Here is an 18,618-nt window from a genome sequence, read left to right as displayed (position 1 = left end):
AACAATTTTAAAAATGTATGTATGTATATTAAATAACTAACTCAATATGATCATGTCCTTACGCTAGATTATAACGTATAATTATATTTAACAAAAGGATAATAATTGTTCTTTATAAAAATATATGATTTTCAGGTAACAAACCTATTAAAATTCGTATCAAATATTTTTTATGTTTCTATCTCTTTCATAAAATCGAAACGATCCTTTTTCGATTCGATAGGCAACAAATCATTTTCTTTTGACAAATTATAGTTTTCTACGACCATTTCAATGAAGGTTTTTGTGTTTCAAAGGATCGAGCCTTGGTTGGTTTCCTTTACCTGATTCTGTCTACATAAGATGTAAATTTAATGTATAGTATTGGTAAATTTGCTCGTTAAACACGATCAACAGTTTAACTAAACATACATATTTATCTTTTCTTTCTAGATATATCGTATACGGTTGTTTTCTTGCTTTTTTATTTGTTTTTACTTTACTCAATATTCCAATAAAAATAACATCCCACTCGTCATATATTTTACCGCTAAGCAGCAGGAAGACAGTGCAGATACAGGATCCAGGGACATCACATCTCAGTTCCCGAAATTGGTGTCGCATTGGCGAAGTAAGGAGCCGTTAAATTGTCTTACAGCGCCAATATCTAAGGACAACGGTGACCATTTACTGTCAGCGCCTACATATGCTATTAAAAATAAATGTAAACATAAATATTAAACAATATCGACTGTATATGTAATGTTAAGTAACGCTATTGCAACTTGTAATAATTAGTGCAACTAATGAACCTTGTGTCATATAAATTATTAAAAAGTATATAGATATCTTAATTTTTTATAATGTAATATATTATATTTAGTACAGTATTTTTTTTGTTTTTTTATTTCTGATTGTAACCAGATTTAGGTACCTGAATCGGTATTAGTCATAGTCAGTATTAAATCAAATACTTGTAATAAGGGTCGTAACTTAGAAGTGCACTTGTAATATTTAAATAAAATACTTATTTTTGTAATTTATGCTTATTTTATTGACAGTAAATAAATGCTCCAAATGGCGTTTAGTCAATTAGACATTATTTACGAGTCAAAATACGCCGTTTTGTATTATTTACTTTTGAAATAGTATCTGCGTGTAACAAATAGAAATGTCAGTTGGATAAATTGTCCAGAACGTCGACCACAGAGCGAAATAACTGTTCGCGGTCAAACGTTTATGGAGTATGATGACTTTTAATTTTTTAAGAATGAAATCGTTGACTGGTATAGCGCTGATATTTGAACTGTCTACATTTTTAGACATGGATTGCCCAATGTGAAATGGTGAAGGTGACCACACAGGTTTTTCGGTGCTACCGGTTGCTGCCGGTGCGTCATAATCGTGACTTCCGAGTCTGAGATATATATTTTTATTTTTTAAATAATTTTTTTATACGTGTAACAAAGTTAATGGTTCAGCAATAAATGTCTTTGCTAATTTTTTTTAATGCATCAACCTAATCAGATCATAAACATTCTAAGGGTAAGACCGCACAACGAAATCACACCGTCGCGGTTCATATTCAACTTACGCGAGCCTGCGAATAAAATTCTATACGATTTTTATGCCATATTTTTTTTATTCCATACGGGTTAAATGACATATTTCGACTGAGACATATAACAAAATCTTACTTTACCTGATATTACATCGTTAAACGAGAATCGATGTGTATAAATACTGGATCGCTAAAAACTTTGAAAGTGATTTTCTTCACACAATACCAAAATCTGCAAAGATTCTGTATTCTAAATCTTTGTCTACCACTAGCACTGTCGGAGCGGCAGACAAAAAACACGACATCCTATGAATAGAAACGCACGAGTGAGCTCGTCGTTCAATTCAGTCTGTATCGCCGTGAGTTTAATTTCTATCAAACCGCAGATTCTTATCCTATGCAACATTTTAATCACAAGTACGTTTATCTTCATTGTTTCAGTAATATGAAAATTTAACCGCGCATTTTTTTTCCGCAGTGCGTGCGAGTCTTTAGTAGCAGCGATTAAGTACTATAACAAAAAGCTTCGTTTACTTATGTTATACCGGTTCCACGGATCGACTTCCTCTCATCCATATATTTAAGAGTATGCGTCGCATCAAACCCTTACTCTTTTAAAAAAATCAGAGCAAAACGATATTTCATTCGGTATGTCCAAGTGCTCCGTTTTTGCAGACGGAATTTTTAAATCGCGTTGCAGATTTAGAAAACTATGCTAAGTCGGAGATATTACTAAAATATTCTGTCTGGTTTCAATTTCGTTTCGCAGTTCATCGGCCAAATTTTTTTGCGGGCAAGCTCTACATTGTATCTAGATACTGTGCCAGGATTTATAAAATAACAAGTTTTCGGTTGCGGCTTCGCCCGCGTTTTAGGGGGGCGGTCGTGGGTTTTAGGTATAAAAAGTACAGCCTATGTCCATCCTTGAGATTCGAGCTTTCTTCATACCAAATTTTATTTAATTAGATGCAGTGGTTTAGCCGTGAGTGTAACAGAAATGCAGTCAGAGTTACTTTCGCATTTATAATATTTTATTCTTTGTATTTATTTTATTCATTTATAAATAAATAAATGCTGGCCAACATCACATACCTTACTCTGATTTAGATCTAAGTAGCTAAAGCACTTGTGTTATAGAAAATCAGAAATAAGGACGGTACCACAAACACCCGACCCAAGACAACATAGAAAACTAATGAACTTAATGAACTACATCGACTCGGCCGGGAATCGAACCCGGGATCTCGGACTTGTGTACCCATGAAAACCGGTGTACACACTACTCTACCACGGAGGTCGTACAATATAAGTATAGATATAGTTCGTGAATAATATATTCTTCATTTATACATCAATTATTTAATTTTAATACGGCAAATAGGCATACGTTACTTTGCCTCTTTTTTAAAATTAGAATACATTCAATATTTAAATTTAAACATTGATTGAAGAAAACAATGAGTGTTGCTAGAACACTAATTGTTTTAAAACGACTATAAATTAGCCTCTTGTACTACATTACTTATGTTTCATATTTATGTTTACATGTATAAGGTCGTTCTGAAAGTTCGTGTCGAACGTCGGTAGGAAGCATAAGAACAGTTCTTAATATATTAGATATTTGAAAATAAATGACATATTATATACAATATACATATTTTAAAAGACTTGCTGCCAGTATTTTGTAAAACATCATCGTTACTATATTGTGTATTTCAAAATCATCATGAAATATACCGTCAATCCAACAGGTACATGTATAATGTATCTAGAACTCTCTTTGAATGGATCTCTTGCTGTTTAGTTACTTTTCATTTTCAGCTGACTTCTATGATGAGATTTTAATCGTCCATCAATCTTCCTTTCCGTGTATTACGATTGGCAATTTTTTTAAATTGTTCGATTTCTCCTTTACGCTGTTTTATCCCGTGTCTTTTACTTAAAGTATGTATGGAAGACATCGCTCCTTTAGCGATAAAATAACTTTTATACATATAATTATTTATTTTTGTGCCTGTAACTGTGTTTGCTTTGCTCTTTTGTTGTTGTTTTTGTGTAGTGTACAATAACGCAGGAAAAATTATAAATACATTATTATTGATGTAATATCTACGCAACGTTAATAAATATACTAAGCACTTTCTAGACTAAATATATTGACGTGACAGATATTACAAATTGAAATTATAATAAACATTATATCAGAGGTAGCTGTTGAAACTCCTCAAGTCGCTGATAGTGCGGTTGATAGGGCGATAAGCCGAGGCACGGCCATCGAAAGTAACGTAATATGAGTGTATAGAAATGACCTCTGGAACCTTGAAGAGCCGATAACAGTGAAATTATTAAGACCAATAATTGCAAGGAGATAACGACATCGACGAATAAAATTGATATTATTTGTGGCGTATGTATGTAACACTTGTCGGTTATCGTATTTTTGTCGATATAAAATATATTGTCAGTGTTATATGAAGTTTTTTTTAAGGAAGTAAAATTATACAGTCAAAATGCTTATATAATATAATGAGAAAATGTGTTATTATGTATTTATATTTATTAATTTAAGCGCGAACATCATTAGGAATATACATTTTATTTGTATTGTTGTAACCTTGAATTTTTAATGTACGGTTTTTAATTACAATTATTCTTATAAATCATACACTGGGATTTAAGACATATTGTTATAAAGATAATATATATATATATATATATATATATATATATATATATATATATATATATATATATATATATATATATATAAGATAAGGATAGTGTTTTTATTCATATTTTTGTAAATTATATTTTACTTGATTGCAAATAACTTTGACTTAGACATATGCTATGTATAGAATATTTGTATGTCACGTAGTCTAAGGAAATATCGTCGTAGGAGCGCTTCTATAGTGAGTGTTTATAAAAATAAAACGGAGATTCAGAGATCTATTAGGTATAAGTCTACAGAAAAGTTTGCGGTTTTGTTTAGGAAATGAAAACAAAATTACATTTTCTATTTAATCACGAATAGCTTGCTATTTTCCCATTTGCGTGAGGCCCCATTTGCGCAGTGTGTGGTAACACTTCAAAATGATTTGGCAGAAGGTTATACCGTCTACCTGATGCCAACACTCCTTGAGATAGCTTTTGCCGGTGATACCTACTAAGAAAACCTCTAATCGATGTTCAACGATACCGATTTTAATGGAGTGGTTCTATTTATACCGCCGGAAATCACACGACCATTTTTGTTTGCTAACCACAGCAAGTATAATAATACTGAAATAAATTACAAAGTCACGTTAATAAACCCTTGATACAAATTGCCGCTTAACGTTTGGTATTTAGATCTTTTAGAAGTTACAAAAATACTAGTTCACATACTAAAGTGACTCTGATATTGTGATATGTGTATCTAACTATAATATTTAAACTCTTGAAGGCGAGATTATGTTGAAATGGCAGTAAATGTCGCTGGGGCATGTATAGGAATAAGTTTTTAATGTGGAACCTATGATTTATTAATAGACGTCTCGTCCGTTTGCGGTTTTACACGGATAAGACTTCGCGATACAATCTATCCATTTATCTTATTATGAGATAAAGAATAAAATAGCGGTACGTTTGACATGTTAAAAAAATAATTCATCGTATTATATATTTAAACGAATCAGTTTAGATGATTCCGTTAGTCTCCGTGGTATCAATTTGAAAATAGTTTGTAATATTATTAATTGTTTCTTGGTATCGACGATCATCGAATAACCTCAGGGGCTGCGAAATAACACGGCAGAGATCCGCCGGGAGTTCGATTAATACCCAATGGTGGGTATCGTCTACAACCTTCCGAAGATTATCGTGATTGCTTTCGTGTCTATCGGATCCGATTCCATTCAGTTTTCTATTTAATATCGGATTTACATTTCTGATTTTATTACGCTTCTGTTGTGGCCTTGCATTGTTATAAGTTTTCCTTTTCAATGACGTTTATTTTTGTTACTGTTATCAACGTTTTTTTTATCATTGTTAATATATTTTATGTTGTTTAATGTTTTTTTTTTTTAACAAAATGTTTTGTTCGGTTTGAGCGTTGGTTATTTATTAAGTATTTTATTTAATAGATTTTTTTTCTCTTTCCAGGCCACACAAGATGATGCTGGAGTCGAGCCGGTGAGATAAATCATTATCATATACATATATGTGTTTGGTAGTTTTTTCGTACGATGACTGGCGAAGTACATATATAAAATATTTTATTTAATGTTACCATGAAATCTTAAATTATATCCTTTTAATTACACTGGTTCACTCGTGATTAAAAGCACCCAAATTCTTGTTTGTCTTGTTCTTGTTTGTTGGTACAATAAATATTAAGAGTTTGGGTTTAAAATCTAGCAAATAACTTGGGTAATTATATGTAATTATAATACAGTTATCTAATATACTGGAGTCGTTAGTGGTTCAATTGGTAAAATTTTTGTGACTATATTTTTTGTTCATATCTATAGAACACTATCTTACGATAATTTCTTTCCTCCCCTTAAAATATTCTGGATAATATGTTTTTAAATGTATTATTAATATTAATTTATTGACTGTAATATTTTAAATAGCGTTCGTTTGAGTAGTTTTACTTATCAAATAAGCAACAGCGTAAATTTCCCACCGCCGGGAGAAGTTTGAGACACACGTTGTCGATAGAATGAGCTTTAAGGAGGTTAGAGTTGTCCAACCATTAGCGCGCCGACATGAAGTTTATCTGACGATCGCCGAGCACGAGATGAAATTATAAATATAATACAGCAAGTCTAAATGCAATGGTACGCACCATTACGTATCCTGGAATTAGACCCTCGCTTTTCGATTGAGATCCGCGTTTTATTTCCTCTTAACTGTCTCTTTTCATTTTAACTATCGTACTTCATTCAACGTCTTATTTCACGATAATTGGTTGAGACGTCGAGACGTGAGAGCAAGATGAGCAAGATGAGAAATACATATTTTTCACGTTACATAATAATACTACGCATTATTAATAATTAAAGCAGTGAATTGAGTTGCATATTTTATTATTTATTTTGCAACTATGAAAATGTGTTAATTATATTCATTTATTATCTCAAAAACCCAATTATTTACAACAATAATAGAATTTATTTATGATAGGGAGTTTGAATATAATGATTACGAAAAAGCGTTTGTACAATTCAATTCCAATCAGATTCGTAAAGTGCTGTACGCCTAGGTTATAAAATAATCTTTATTAAGAAGTATCAGTCCAGTATCCCTTTTTGTACGTTACAAAATAATTATGTACAATAATATTTGTGAAGTTTAAAATTTAAGCAAAACGTTAAAACGGTCAGTGTGTTTTTTTTTATTATTAATTAATAAATAAACTGTACAAAAATAGAACATAAATCAAATAATTTGCCAGTTAAGTTTCCACTTAGCTATATACATATAACTCACAAGTAGAGCCATAACGCCGGGCATCTCAAGTAACAATATAGTGTTATATAGAATTATGAATAATGACATACATAATTTGATTAATTAAGTAAAAAAACGTGTTATATTTATAATCGTGTTAGTATAATATAGGTATTTAATGTCATGTTGTAATTAAAAATTACAGCACATGCACACCTCTTGAAACAAGTGAAACTTTTTTGCGTCAGAAAAGCGTCACTCAAACATTACACACACATAGAAAATCTCGCCCACATCAACGGAATCATATTCTTATTTCAAATATGTTTACGTAATCAAATTACTTTAATCCCGACTTGTAAATAGCAAGTTAACGACTTCAGTCAGTAGCGCATGTATGTGGATGTGTGTATGTGTGTATGTGTGTGTGTCTGTTTGTGTGTGTGTGTGTGTAAGAAGAGCGTGCACCGTTCACATAATATCTAGCCGAGTGTGATGCACTCTGCATAATTAGTTTCGCTTATCCACTCGCACTACCATCAATTACGTGAAAGTACATCATTTTCTAATTTCTATTTTAGTTACCATTGCGCTGCGATGCTACTTTTTTATTTGTACCATTCACGTGTCTATACGGTGTCAAGGAAAGTAAACATCTCGACAATATTGTTTCTTTGATTTTTTTATTATTTGCTTTTTCTTTTTAACGGAACCATTATCGTAACTGCCGGTCTACCTGTTACGCTTTAACGGCGAAATCATTGAAGCGAAATTGATAAAAATTGGTATGAAGTAGACTTGAACTCCAAGGGATGACATGAGTACTTTTTTACCTAACATCTGATAACTAACCCCTAAAACGCGAGCAAAGTCGCGGGCGACTACTAGTCCTTTTAGGTATATATTTTTAAGCACTTTACCAATTGTTTGATATCATTCTATGTTATTGTAATATGATTTCAATCGGATAAATTATAAAGAAAGAAAATTATTTTATTGCATCTTTATTGACCACGGTTAGCATATTTGCAAGAAGCGTTGGAAAAGCACTTAAGCTATAAATCATTGTGCGAAAGGGATAAGTGCATGACTCATTACACGAAACAAACTTTAGAAAGAGATAGGTAATGGTTGCAAAGACGCTGCTAAAGGTTCATGGGGAACTACGAATGTAAACATCGAACATGTTGACTTATCCATTTGGTACTATTTTTTAGTTTCGGTTTAATCAACAATCACCTTAATTAATTTTATATATCGAAATTAAATACCTAATGAGTGATAGCAGTATTGCAACAGTGCTTTAAATAAATATTGAAAGTCATAGTCGTGTAACGAACATTGCAGTATAATTATAAAATCATGAAGCATATTTACGTAGATTTTATCATAATACATAATTGCAAAGCAATATTTACTCACAAATAAATATTTCGGAATATATTAGCATAACATTGTTGGCAGACGTAAATAGAGAATCAACATTATCTATAAGTCGTACCGTTCGCTCCTAAAGTCCGGGTATTTATGACGCGTCCTCTGTTTACGATTACGAGTTATTTATTACTTTCCAGTTTTCAGTAAACGACGACCCATTGTAGTCATCCGCAGTGATGGTAAAGCGGCCAGACAATAGAATGGCGCAGAGAGTCCAGATTCTAAAAGGCCTCCGGCACAAAAAAAAGGGGCATCTAATCAATCAAGACGACTCGACACAGTAAGTCGGATGCCCGTTTTTTATCGACGCTCATTTGCATATACCATTTTCTCGTTCCCTCGCGTGAATCTTACAATTTGTTGAAGAGAGACAGATAATGTCGCGCTGACCTTAGTAACTTGCGCGTGCGTCAATACCGTTTCACCCGTGAGAAGGAATTTTTCGTAGTTTACAATCACTGGCTCAGCTGGTGGTATAATAATCTGATTTCGTATTTGAGGTAATTATATAAGTTTCACACAAACGCATTGCACCACTTTCAATGGGATCATTCACATTACGTTTCTCCGTGATCAATGGTAATGGTTTGAGCAACAATCGGTTCAATTTCGTTTAGCAATATCACTTTAAGTTAGCCGTGTTATTGTGCATTGGTTCCGTGGATATAGTTGAATTGATATCACTTTTCCTCATTTTCTAGCATCTAACCCAAGTCCGAATTTTGATTTGACGTGGCTCAGTAGCTAGAACACGTGAATTTCAAACGAGAATGCGGATTCACATTGTGATTAAATAATAATAATAATAATAATAATAACTCTTTATTGTACATACACGAGAGAAAAGAAAAACTTACATTCAATAACACATTATTAAAAAAAAATAAAGAAATGTACAACAGGCGGTCTTATCGCTTAAGAGCGATTTCTTCCAGACAACCAGCATGGAGGAGTTAATGTGAAAAAGCGGAAAGCGCGTGTACAGCACAGAAGTTAAATACTATATGAAATTATATTTATACACAAATTATTACACTAAACAAGATAAATATACTACACAAATACATATATATCAAAACATATAAAACATACATACATACATATACAGATATACACGTACATACATAACAATAAACATACATACATACATATATAGATATACACGTACATATATAAAAAAAAAAATACACATACATACATACATATATATATAGACAGCATGTCATAAACTTATGTACGAGTACAATCGAATACAAATATGAATAGCTAGTGATAATGTAATTGACAGCAAACTTAAAGTCTTAAATAGTATTCCTTAACTTTATTTTTAAAAGATTCAAGTGATTTCGCATGTCTGATGTGTAACGGAAGGTTATTCCACAAGCGCGCTGCTTCAATACAAAAAGACTTGCTGTAATAAGTAGTGGAGTGATTGCGAATTTTCAATGTGAGACGTTCACTGGAACGAAGCGATTTATTATGGGAGTCACAGAGAAATTCAAAGTTTTCCTTTAAATACGAAGGGAGAATAGGACTAAATAATATAGAATATAGAAGAGATAGTATGTGCGTACTCCTGCGAAGACGTATGGGAAGCCACTTGAGCCCTTCACGAAACTCAGAGACGTGGTCATACTTGCGAAGTCCAAATATGAACCGTATACAGAGGTTTTGGAGACGCTCAAGTTTATTCAGCTGATCCTCCCTTAAGTCTAGATAGCAAGAATCGGCGTAATCAAGGATAGGATGAAGAAGAGACTGGGCAAGAGCAGCTTTAGTTGAAAAAGGAAGAAAATTACGCAACCTTCTTAGTGAACCGATTGATGAAAATATTTTCCTGCTAACTTCACATATCTGTGGATCCCACGACAAAAATTTATCAAATGTTATACCCAAGTTCTTGACTGTTTCACTGTAAGGGATAATGACACCGGCAAAAATGATTTGAGGCACATTCGAGCAATTAATCCGCGAAATAAGCTGTTGACTTCCGATAATTATAGCTTGCGATTTGGAAGGATTAACCTGCAAACCAAACTCTCTGCTCCATCTGTTGATACGTTCGAGGTCTTTATTTATGGTACCTATCGTACTAGGCAGATCTTCTAAGCTTGTGTGCATGTAAATCTGGAGATCGTCAGCATACAGGTGGTAGGAAGAAAAAATATATTTAGTAATAGTATTAATAAAAAGTGAAAATAGGAGTGGAGACATCACGCCACCTTGCGGTACGCCGGCTTTGACAGTAGTCCAGTCAGAAAAAGTGTCGTTAAGTCGCACTCGATGCCGGCGACCGTGCAAGTAAGAGTGAAACCAGTCAATCGTTATAGGAGAAATGTTAAGAGAACGCAATACTGCAAGCAAGATGTCAAAATCTACACTATTGAAAGCATTACTGAAGTCGAGTAATGTCAAAACAGTGAGCTGACGCTTGTCTTTAGCCATGCGAATATCATCAGTGATTTTTACTAATGCCGTAGTCGTACTATGGCCGGAGCGGAATCCGGATTGAAAGGGATTGAAAAGATTGTATCTACAGAGGAAAAGGTTAAGTTGATTATAAGTTAGACGTTCAAGGACTTTAGAGAGGAAAGGAAGAATAGATATAGGACGTAGATCGGAAAAGGAAGTCGAGGTGGGTTTTTTTGGCAAGGGAATGATTAAAGCATCTTTCCAACAAGAAGGAAATGTGCCACTCTCAATGGAAAAATTTAAAATATTTGTTATTATAGGAACTAAATTATCTATAATAGGAATTACCATTTGGCGACTAATGCAATCAGAACCAACACTGTTAGATGATACGGCTAGAATATTCTTCTTAACGTCACTACACGTGAATTGACTGAATCGAAAAGAGGGAAGATCAGGAGTTGTGGAAGAAGAAATTTGAGAAGTTGTATTTAATTTTGTTGTATTATCAATAGTGACAGAGGATGAGAAATGCTGATTTAGTAAATTTAGATTTATGTTTTCAGAATGTAGATCTTGTTGTTGTTTCCCAACTCCTAGTGATCTGAGGAAATTCCAAACTCGGGCTGAGTCATTTTCCTCAATAACTGACTTATAGATATGGCGTCGATGTTCATCCCTACACAGCCTGTTACAGCGATTCCGAGCTCTCCGGTACTTCTCACGATTTACGTCATTGGGATCAAGTCTAAAATTAGCTTTGGCTATATTCCTTTTCTTTTGCAAAGATTTCACTTCGTCAGTCAACCATGGTGCCGGTAGATGTTTCAGTAGCACTGGTCGAATAGGAGCATGCTTGTCATAAAGTTGAGTTAAGAGGATATTGAAAGTATTTAACTTCTCATCAATTGATGAAGCATTAAGCACTCCGGACCAGTCAATATTCGACACATCCTCAACAAGCCTTTCAAAGTTAACCCTACAAAAATTACGCCTCATAACAATTCTACGTTTAGCTTTAGGAGGTCTTAGTTTGTAAGACAAGAAAAGAAGGTCATGATAGGAAAAGGCAGTAGCAGCACATTGACCGAATTTTTCGACATGAGTATCAGAAGAGACAAGGATTAAATCGAGAAGAGAAGGTAAGCAGTTAGGAAATGTGTGGGTCGCAGACAGTGGCAATATGTGCAAGTCAGCTGCTTGTACAATAGAAGTAAAGCGTGAAGTTCGAAAGTCATTTTTAAGAAGACAAGTATTAAAATCGCCCATTATTATTTTATGTGTATACAGAGGAGCAAATTTTTCTAAAAGTTGTTCAAAAGACATAAAATAATCGATGGTAAGGCTAGGATTATAGTAAACGCCGAGAAGAAGCTTAGTGTTGGAAAATAGGACCTCAATAAAAAGATGTTCAGCTCCGGGGCTATTTTGGTGTTGCGATAAATCAATAACAGTAAAAGAAATGTGTGATCGCAAGTAAATGGCAACACCTCCTCCAGAACGACCTAAACGGTCATTCCGAATCAAGCGAAAACCCGGTAAGCTGAATGATGTCGAAGGGTGACATGGTTTCAGCCAGGATTCTGAAACCAAAATAGCATGCAAATTATTATTTTGAAACGAAGTCAACATATCCGAAAAATGAGCGGGAACACTCTGAGCATTAATGTGAACCAAGTTAAAAAGCTTTGAAGCGTCGCTAAAATGTGCATTTAATTCATCACAAAGTGAGGGTAGACTAAGAAAACTGTCATTACTATCTGTTTCACTACAAGTACAAAATGTATCCGACGAATCATCATCGTTCTGACTCATAATATAAATCAAATAAGAATATATAAAATAAATAAATAAAAATAGATTTATAATGTAGGTAAATGTAAATGTTTGATAATAAGAAATGTTAAATACTATATAATTTAAAAATGTAAATTAATAAAATAATAATTATAATAATAAAAACAAAACAACTTGAGCTCAATTCACATTCCCACCAGCTACGAGAAGCTGACCAAAGCCACAATGATACAAGCAACAACAAACAAAAAAAAAAAAAAAAAAAGCAGTAAACAAAAACAAAAAAAAAAAAAAAAAAGGAGCAATAATTAAAAATAAAATATTTAGTGTACTAATAAAAACCAAGAAACCATTTGCAAAATAAAATACTTAAACTTTTTCAGTAAGAATCAAATATACAACCAGACATAGATAAATTAACATTTTAAAAACAACATTAAAAAAAAAAAAAATAAAATAAGTTTAAAAAAAAAGAAAAAAAAAGAAGTAATTCCTTTACAAACTTAAAAAAAAAAAAAAAAAATGAATACAATGAAATATTATCCAAAGTCTGTCCAAAGACAATTTGTTTTAGAATGTTTACTATAATCTACATGTATGAATACTCTGTGGGAGCCTATCTACTGTGTCATTCGCTGGAATTAAAACATCAATAATATATAGTATAACCACAACCACATTACAACAATAGTGAACTAGGTGCATAAAAAAGTAAAATAACTACATTAATAATATATGAATTGTACAAAATATAAAGCAAATAAAAAGACTATATACAGTTTACAAATCATATAGGTAATAAACACATCGGTTGCAAAATCATATAAGAACATCTATAAAATTCAAGCTTGAGTAAAAATAAACAACTACTTTTTTACCATTCTCTTAGCTCGTAAAAGTGGGGTCTTATTATTTGACGTCTTACCAGTGGCTGCGACACGTTGCACGGCAGATTTTGAGTTTGATAAAGCGACAATCTTCTCGAAATCCATCATTCTTTCGATTTTATGTCGCGATCCGTCCGGAGCAATAACGTGTATAGCTCCATCACGCGTCCAGCACTTGTTCACTCCAAAATGCCGTCTCGTCGCTAAAAATAAGTCATGTCGGGCTTTGGTCAAGAACTCGGACAGCGTAACACCGGTACCCTTGAACTTTGTTTTTGCGAACCAGACCTTACTTCGCACAGAAACATCCGAAAACTTAACCACAATAGGACGAGGTTTTTCCTCCGTTTTACGACCCAGTCGATAGGATCTTTTGATGCAGGTCGTAGTAATCTGGTCGATATCAAGATGTTCAGCGACAAGACTGGTCACCCGCGCCGAGGTGTCTTCCGACCTCTCTTCAGGTACACCGTGGAACAGCAACATCTTCCTACGGGAACGCATTTCAAGTCGGTCAAACTCACATGTAAATAATTCCACCTGACGTTGGAGAGAATTCAAAGCCATGACGACGAAGGTTTTAAAAGCGGCAAATTCCGTAGCGAGAGAAGAGGGAGTGACTGGAGAATTAGTTTTTTGGAGATCTTGCTGGAAGTCCTTCATCGTCGTATTGAATTGTTCAGCCATTGAGGCCAATATATCTTTAATCGACTCCATTGAGGTTAATTCACATGTGATCAAAAGATTGGACACTCTTCAATGGCTTTTGCAACGCAAATTAGCACAGGATAATATTTGCTGGATGGTATTGTGAATTATCAGTACATATTTTTTACTTTTTACGTATTATATCCTATTTAATTAAATAAAAACTATAATTTCAAAACAGAGGTGATGTTATTATTTTCAACGCCTACCCGCCAAAAAAGTTAAATTGTGTTTGTAAGTTCTTATGTGTACGGTGAAGAAACACATCGTGTGGAAACCTGTATACGTCGAATTTCACTAACGTAACGTAACACGTATTGGTGGAATAAGTTCCAAAATATTTTCCCCGAGAGGAAAAAAGGTCTTTGCTTAGCAAGTGGAACATTTACAAACTGTTACTAAATTTTTTTTCAAATGGCCTTCAATACCAGCCATTGCCACTGCCGCCGTAAGAAATTTTAAACATTCCTTACATCGCCATTGCGCCACCAACCTTGGGAACTGACATGTTGCGTCCCTTGTGCCTGTAATTACATTAGCTCTCTGACCCTTCTAACCGGAACACGACAACACTGAGTAGGTATTGCTGCTTAGTGGTACAATAAGTGATGAGTGGGTGGTACCAACCCAGGTGGACTTGCACAAAAGCCAGCGAGTGCTAAAACTAAGTGCGTTCAATAAAATTCTACAATGAATTAACCTGTTTTTGTTTTATCATTGCGACATCAAGATTACTTGAAATTCCAGGTTCACTTCACAAAATGATAATTATTATTCTAATTTGAATCCTCATTTAATTAATATTACTACGAATAGTATGGAACAAGCAATTTTAGTTAAACATTTCGCTGGGCACATTTAACCGTATCTAGAGGGTAGTCGAAATCGGATTAGAATCCCAAGGTAGTTGATAAACCAACCTTACTCAAATATGTACGCTAATGTACTTGTGCGAATTTAATGCTCCTATTCAGACTCCAGTAGCGGATTTTTTAAATGATAATATTATATTTGAAAACGATATATGTAGATGTCAAAAAGCCAAACAAATTACTTTCCTTTTCATTATAGTAAAACTAGTTTCAACCTGTGGCTTTGTGGTGTGTGTGGGGGGGGGAGGGGGAGGGCAAGAGTATCAAATAAAATCATTTCCGCATTTATAATATTACTAGCCGAACCTGCGGCTTTACCCGCGAGAAGAATAAACCATCAATGACCCAATAGGGGTGAATTAGAAAAGTAGCCTATGTTCTTCCACGGGATTCAAACTATCTCTATATCGAATTTAATCTAAATCAGTGCAGCGGTTTAAGCGTGCAGAGGTAACAAATATTTACTTTTCCATTTAAAATATTAGTAATATTATTCGTTATTATTATTCCATTTAAATAAATATATCAAAGATCAATGGCAAACATGGGGTAAGAGTTGAGTTTAAAAATTTGTTTACAATGATTGTCAGATTAATTGCTTTGGAAGAAGGAATAAATCCTATCGACGAACTATGGTAAAACTTTATTATTGATAAAAACTTAATGTAACCAATCAGTCTAAATATATAATGTACAAGTTATATATGATACAACGTTATAAATGAGCAAATTACATAGTCATGTATATTTGCAATTGTAAACACTATTGTTCGCTCATTGGTTGCAATTCGCCCATAATTATTGAAATTTTGAGGAAAACATATATGATATTGCGTGTTTCAATCATTCCTTTGCTACTGCAATTTCCGATTTTTTTTATATAAGAAGTATAAGGTACATTTCTGATATACGAAATAAATGCAATAAATAAAAATATTTTTAACAAAAAAAAAACGACCTCAACAACGTGTAGCAATAATATAGTAGCAGTCGCGGTTGATTGGCTGAATTATTGAAGAGTTCCGTTTTCTGTCTCCGAAACTCATCATCAGTTTTTTACGAAAATAATGGTACCTTTTCGAAATTTATCTCTTTTGAACAAAAAAAAAGAATTTTGCAAATCCTATGTATGACAGAATTATAACATACATACATATAAACATCCTATTTAGTAGTCGGTTAAAAACTCCAGACAGTCTACTTATTATCTACCGTAGCTACCGTAATATCTAAACAAAACCTGTGGTGTGAGTTCGTAGTTATTATCAATAGTTTGCACGTGTCACGCTGTCAAGGTAATCGACTTTGTATAGAAAGCTGGTAGCCACGAGTAGTGACTACGAGTAATCTATTGCTTCATTAGTAAATAATTCATATATTATTTTTAGGTAGAAGATTTATTGTTCGTGGTTCTTTTTTTTTAACTGGTAATAATCGAAGCCTATGGCACTAAATCTCCGTCATTCTAATATTTCATTAATTTTAATACGATGTTTTGCTTAAAATAGTAATCGTAATAAAAAAATAATTCCCCGTATGATTATTTCGTCTCAAACCGCTCTGTTTATTCTTCCGTTTATTTGAATAATTTTACTTTTATATTTAAAATAATGAAAGTCTTTTATAGTTTCACAAAATTATGAATTCTTTTCATAAATGTGGCATTTCATGATACCATGCGTGTCTCTTTGTTGTGTTGCGTAAATATTAGCTCGCATGCATCAAGTATGCATCACGCTTCGAATTAACCGACCTATTTTATATTTATTCCGCTCGTGAAATTATTAATAATATTATCATCGGTACGGGCAAACAATGAAGCATCCACTCGTGATAATAATTTATTATGAAACTTGTGGCCAATCATGACGCTATTGTATTTATTCTTTTATAACAGGCTCCAGCATATTTATCATTGTTCTTTCTGTTCGTAATTTATCGTCGGGACTTTGATTTCGATATTTTAGCTCGGTCCTAATCTTTGCTGAAATGCTAGTTCTAATGCTCTTTAAGCACGTTAATGTAAAGTCTTTGTTATCGCATTTCAAACTTTATTCGCTTCGAATTAAGTCGCGGCTAGTGAATGCGTTTATACAGCATGTTATTATTTATTCAGTAATAAAAATGTTTACGTAAACATGTGAAAGCAGATTTGCATTAGCAGCTGTATTCACGCCGTCGGATGTCTGACGATGACTGTCAACAAAAACATTATATAATCGCGTTACGTCAACGAGTTGTGTGGACCTTGGCATTGATAGCTTGTTAAACTCGAAACATACTCGCCGAGCCTTTGATCGTCCGTCCGTCGCTAATTAACTACGAATCGGATTTTATCTCTTTGTGTGTTTATTTTTACCTGATAAGGACGAATATGAAAAATAATTAAAGTACGGTATTAAGTTTTATTAATTCTAAATGACGTATGTACGTACGTACCTACGTCTACTATGTTAATATCTGACCAGATTCAGCTTTTAATGCATGAATATCGACAAGTTATTACAGATTGGCCAGAAGTAAACGCTTACAAGGTCCGAAATGATTGATCGTACTTCGTTAATATATGCCAAAAAAGTTTTTAAAATTTGTAGGTGAAGGTCTCGAGAGGTTGTCTGGCCGTGGCTGTTTGTGTTCTAGATAAATTGATATTACCTACGTAGTCAATTTTCACTGCAGTAGAATATAAACGCTATCAACATTTAATATGATAAAAATACAAATTAGCCAAAACTTTATACAGTATGATTTTTTAATAAAAAGATCTTATTGATTATAATTAGTATGTGCCACTTAACTTTTATTAATTCTTATTTGACTACAGTTCTAAAATGTGCAGTGCACAGTAAAATCATTTATTGTCTTTGTTGCATGATTTCCAAATATACTTTACTTTTCATTAAATAAATAAAACGTCTATTTAAATAGAACAAAGTATATTTAAATATTTACCGATAAAGAAAGACAATTTCAAATAAACCAATATATTATGTAAGAAGCGATTCGAATATCGATGATCTCGATTGTGAAATGTATAAAGCCAACTCTGATGTCTGATTTAAGTATAGAAGGCTCAATATAGCGTAGTACCGTAAGCGAGTTTTAAATTTTTTACTTCGAATTCAAAGAGTTTCGTTGTATGAATGGCTCAACATATGCATAATTGGATTCCATTTCAATTTTCAATGTCCGCCTACATTTTTCAATTGCTATTGGCAGCTTCACGTTCGTCAGTAATTTCTATCGTTGACGTTTCGCAGTTGTCTTCATTTCCTTCTGACCTGAGCAAGTGATTTCGTTCGGCACGAATGACGTGACCATACGTTGTATTTTGAGTGGAACTGAAACTTAAGCAATTATCGGTGTTACGCTTTTATAGAAAAATAAAATAAATGAACAATTGGAAATACATTAAACTAAATGTGTCTAGTTTTCTTCAAAATTACACTTACACTTGGTGGTGGGGCTAGGTGGTTAGTTACCACGAACTCATCACATATTGTACCGCCAAATAGCAATACTAGTTTTG

At 33.3% G+C, this 18,618-nt stretch overlaps 1 protein-coding gene across 4 annotated transcripts in view; it reads left to right on the top strand.

Moving 5' to 3' along the window:
* LOC113391485 (AF4/FMR2 family member lilli) overlaps window positions 1-18,618 on the top strand; it is a 217,213-nt gene that overhangs the window by 80,258 nt on the left and 118,337 nt on the right. For all 4 annotated transcript variants that reach the window (XM_026627457.2, XM_026627455.2, XM_026627461.2 and 1 more), the window contains one exon: window positions 5,684-5,713. In XM_026627457.2, the coding sequence (XP_026483242.1) occupies window positions 5,684-5,713 (30 nt within the window). The remainder of the gene's footprint in view (window positions 1-5,683; window positions 5,714-18,618) is intronic.

This window comes from Vanessa tameamea, chromosome 22 (genome assembly GCF_037043105.1).
Source record: "Vanessa tameamea isolate UH-Manoa-2023 chromosome 22, ilVanTame1 primary haplotype, whole genome shotgun sequence".
In the NCBI taxonomy this organism is placed as follows: domain Eukaryota; kingdom Metazoa; phylum Arthropoda; class Insecta; order Lepidoptera; family Nymphalidae; genus Vanessa; species Vanessa tameamea.
The sequence above is the reverse complement of the archived record's forward strand: the minus strand, read 5'-3'. Positions and strand labels throughout refer to the sequence as shown.